Raw genomic sequence first — 3,543 nt, forward strand, 5'->3', positions numbered from 1 at the left:
TTTAAAAATAATAACGTTTGATTTCAGTACATAAATAACATAAAATTTTAAGTGTTGATACTTGATTGATAGAATTTAGGAATTTTTTTTACAAGAAGATTGAGAAGACAAAGTGTTACGAGAAGGTTTTAATTATATTCTTCTAATACAATGAAAAAGATATGACCTACTTTTTTTTGGTGACTAAACAAGGAAAGAAACAAAGCAAAAACTATTCTAAATCCGAGCGGATGATTCGTTGGAGATCAACACTAGGCTCAGACCAAATAACATGATTAGAGTTACTCTTGGCACCATATTTAGCCATCCAATCCACAGCTCTATTTGCTTCTCGGGACACCCATTCAACGTAAACAAGCCAAGGACGAGATAAAAGCTCCTGAATCTTGTGAACCAAGTCTGTTACTTCAGAAGATATGACCTACTAATAATATTGTTAACGTCCACATTATTTATTCTGTTAACTATTCATATAAATTTAACAGTAAGACAACATTAAACCTATTTAAAACTTTTGAAACAGAAATAAAATGTTTAAAACGTTAATGGCTAAATTATAATTTAATCCAAAAGTTATGACTAAAATAATACTCTACTCTACTAATTATTAATATAAACTTGGTTTTAATAGTTCTAATATATTATTGTAATATAGATTCATATTTAAACATTATTTATTAGATAAATAATTTAAACCAAATATATAAAATTATAATTTTTGTAATATTTATAAAATACAATAAAAAAATAAATAAATAACAATATTTATATTTTATTTTATAACAAAAATAAATTTATTATTTTATACATTAATTTTTTTTCCATCCAAACAATAAAAAAAATTTTCCATTTATTTTCAATTTTTTTCATTTTCTTTCTTTCTATTTTCTTTACTCTTGTTTCCTCTTATTATCCAAACAAAACTAAATGTCCACATATACTTCAGTACCATAATCTGACATATCTAACCAAAAGCTATTCTTCCTTTCCAATCATGGAGTTTGTTCTCCACTATCTTTCTTCAAATTCCACCTTGTCCTTCTTTCTTTTCTTGTTCACGGTGGTGTTTATCATATTTTCAAGATCAAAACCGAAGCCACAAAACTCAAAATTGCCACCAGGACCATCTAAACTACCCTTCATAGGAAACATACACCAACTTAGTTCTATGCCTCACCGTGGCCTAACAAAATTAGCACAAGAATATGGCCCTCTTATGCACATAAAACTAGGCTCACTCTCAACCATAGTTGTTTCTTCACCTGAAATGGCCAAAGAAGTTATGAGAACACATGACATAATATTTGCAAATAGGCCTCACAATCTAGCTATTGATGTTATAACATATGGTTCTAAGGGAATGAGTTTTTCACCTTATGGAAGCTATTGGAGGCAGATGAGGAAGATTTGTACTTTTGAGCTATTAACACCGAAGCGAGTTGAATCGTTTCGATCAATCAGGGAACAAGAAGCATCGAATCTTGTTAAGGATTTAAGTTCCAATCATGGGTCTATCATTAATTTCAGCAACGTTATATATTCTGTGTCATATGGATTAACATCAAGAGTGGCCTTTGGGGAAAAGTCAACGGATCAAGAAGCGTTCATACAAGTTATGAAGGATGTGTTGAAAGTTGTTTCTGGTTTCTCTTTGGCTGATTTGTATCCTTCAATTGGAATGCTTAGTGTTGTGACAGGGTTAAGATCAAAAGCAGAGAGGATTCATCAAGAAGTGGATAGGATCCTTGAGAAGATTGTGAGAAATCACAAGGAAAGAAAGGAAATGAATGAAAAGTCAACGGAGGATATTGTTGATGTCTTATTAAAGCTTCAGAAGCATAGCAACCTTGAGCACCCTCTATCTGACAATGTTATCAAAGCAACAATTTTGGTTAGTATTTTGAGATAAGAATTTACATTATATTTATGTTTTAATTTTTTTTTATTAAAGATATTAATTTTTAAGAGTTAAAAAGAGTTGACACATCTGGTAAAGACTCGAAAATATCCTAAAAAGATCTAGATTTTAGTTAATTTTGGTCCTATAAAAGCTTCTCTTGATGTTTTAAATCTAAAGATAAAACTTTAGTGGATTGACTAACGTTAAATCCATCTAAAATTTTAAAATTAAGAATGGTTCTTACTTGCTAGAGAGTATTTATTAGAGGAATATTTGTGGAACTTCAGTGATCATGTTAGTTGAGTTAGTTAGAAAAGTTGTGCAATGAAAAAGTTGAATTTCTTTTTTTTTTTTTTTTCTTTTTCCAGGACATCTTTGCTGCCGGAAGCGGCACCTCAGCGAAAACATTAGAGTGGTCGATGTCAGAACTTATCAAGAACCCAAGCGTGATGGAAAGAGCACAAGCTGAGGTAAGAAGAGTCTTTGATTCAAGAGGGTGTGTCGACGAAGCCAACCTCCATGAACTCCACTACTTAAAATCAGTAATCAAAGAAACACTACGCCTCCATGCTCCTGTTCCTTTATTACTGCCAAGAGAATGCAGCGAGAGATGCGAAATCAATGGTTATGAAATCCCGGCTAAGAGCAGGGTCGTTGTTAATGCTTGGGGAATTGGGAGGGACCCAAGATACTGGAAGGAAGCTGAGAAGTTTGATCCAGAAAGGTTCATTGATGGTTCTGTTGATTTCAAAGGTGCAGATTTTGAGTTCATTCCATTTGGTGCTGGGAGAAGGATTTGTCCTGGAATCACATTTGGGGTTGCTAGTGTTGAACTCATACTTGCAAATTTGCTTTTTCATTTTGATTGGAAGCTTCCAAATGGCGAGAAGCATGAAGATCTTGACATGTCTGAATCATTTGGATTGTCCATCAGAAGAAAACATGATTTGTACCTGATTCCTTCTGTGTATCATTACTCTTCTGCTAATTAGGATCACAATGCAATGAAATCATATTCTTATGATTTATGTTAGTCACATCTTATAACATGGCTGGTCATATATGTACAGAGGCTTAGTATGTGTCTAATTTTATTTAAAAAGAATATATGAAAATTTTTAGTTCCTCACGTTCACTTTGATAGTCTTACAAAACACAGAAATAGTCATTATATTGGATTGGATTGGATGAAATTTAACTTAAGTTTAGTCTTTGATAAAATTTAGATCTTCTAAAACGAAGAAGTTGGTAAAGTGGTAAAATAAGAGATTAATCACCATTAATTTTATAATTTTTATAAAATATGTGCTCTATTATTTTAATTTAAGAGTGATTAATTCATTATTTTATTATTTTACTAATTTTTTTATTTTAGAAATCTTGATCTACTATGATAAATAATATTAAAAATAAAGAGATGGAAAAATATTAAATATAAATACTAGTAAATATATTTGAAAATCAATTATAGCATCAAATTAAGGTAAGTGATATTGAAAATAACGAAATAGAAAAATGTTAAATAGGATTACTCGGAAAGATACTTAAAAATTAATTTATATTTGATTTTACTTGCATAAAAATTTTGTTTATTAAGAGTTGTTTATTAATACATTTCTTTATATTTTTCTTAATTTTAAGTT

The 3,543-nt window shown here is 30.3% G+C and overlaps 1 protein-coding gene across 1 annotated transcript; it reads left to right on the forward strand.

Moving 5' to 3' along the window:
- The first annotated feature begins 883 nt into the window (after positions 1-883).
- Positions 884-3,029, forward strand: LOC112720155 (cytochrome P450 71D10). The gene is made up of 2 exons (XM_025770997.3): positions 884-1,891; positions 2,269-3,029. The coding sequence occupies exons 1-2, from the start codon at positions 995-997 to the stop codon at positions 2,890-2,892; spliced, it is 1,521 nt and encodes a 506-aa protein (XP_025626782.1). The 5' UTR covers positions 884-994; the 3' UTR covers positions 2,893-3,029.
- The last annotated feature ends 514 nt before the right edge of the window (positions 3,030-3,543 follow it).

This window comes from Arachis hypogaea, chromosome 11 (genome assembly GCF_003086295.3).
Source record: "Arachis hypogaea cultivar Tifrunner chromosome 11, arahy.Tifrunner.gnm2.J5K5, whole genome shotgun sequence".
NCBI classification, from domain to species: domain Eukaryota; kingdom Viridiplantae; phylum Streptophyta; class Magnoliopsida; order Fabales; family Fabaceae; genus Arachis; species Arachis hypogaea.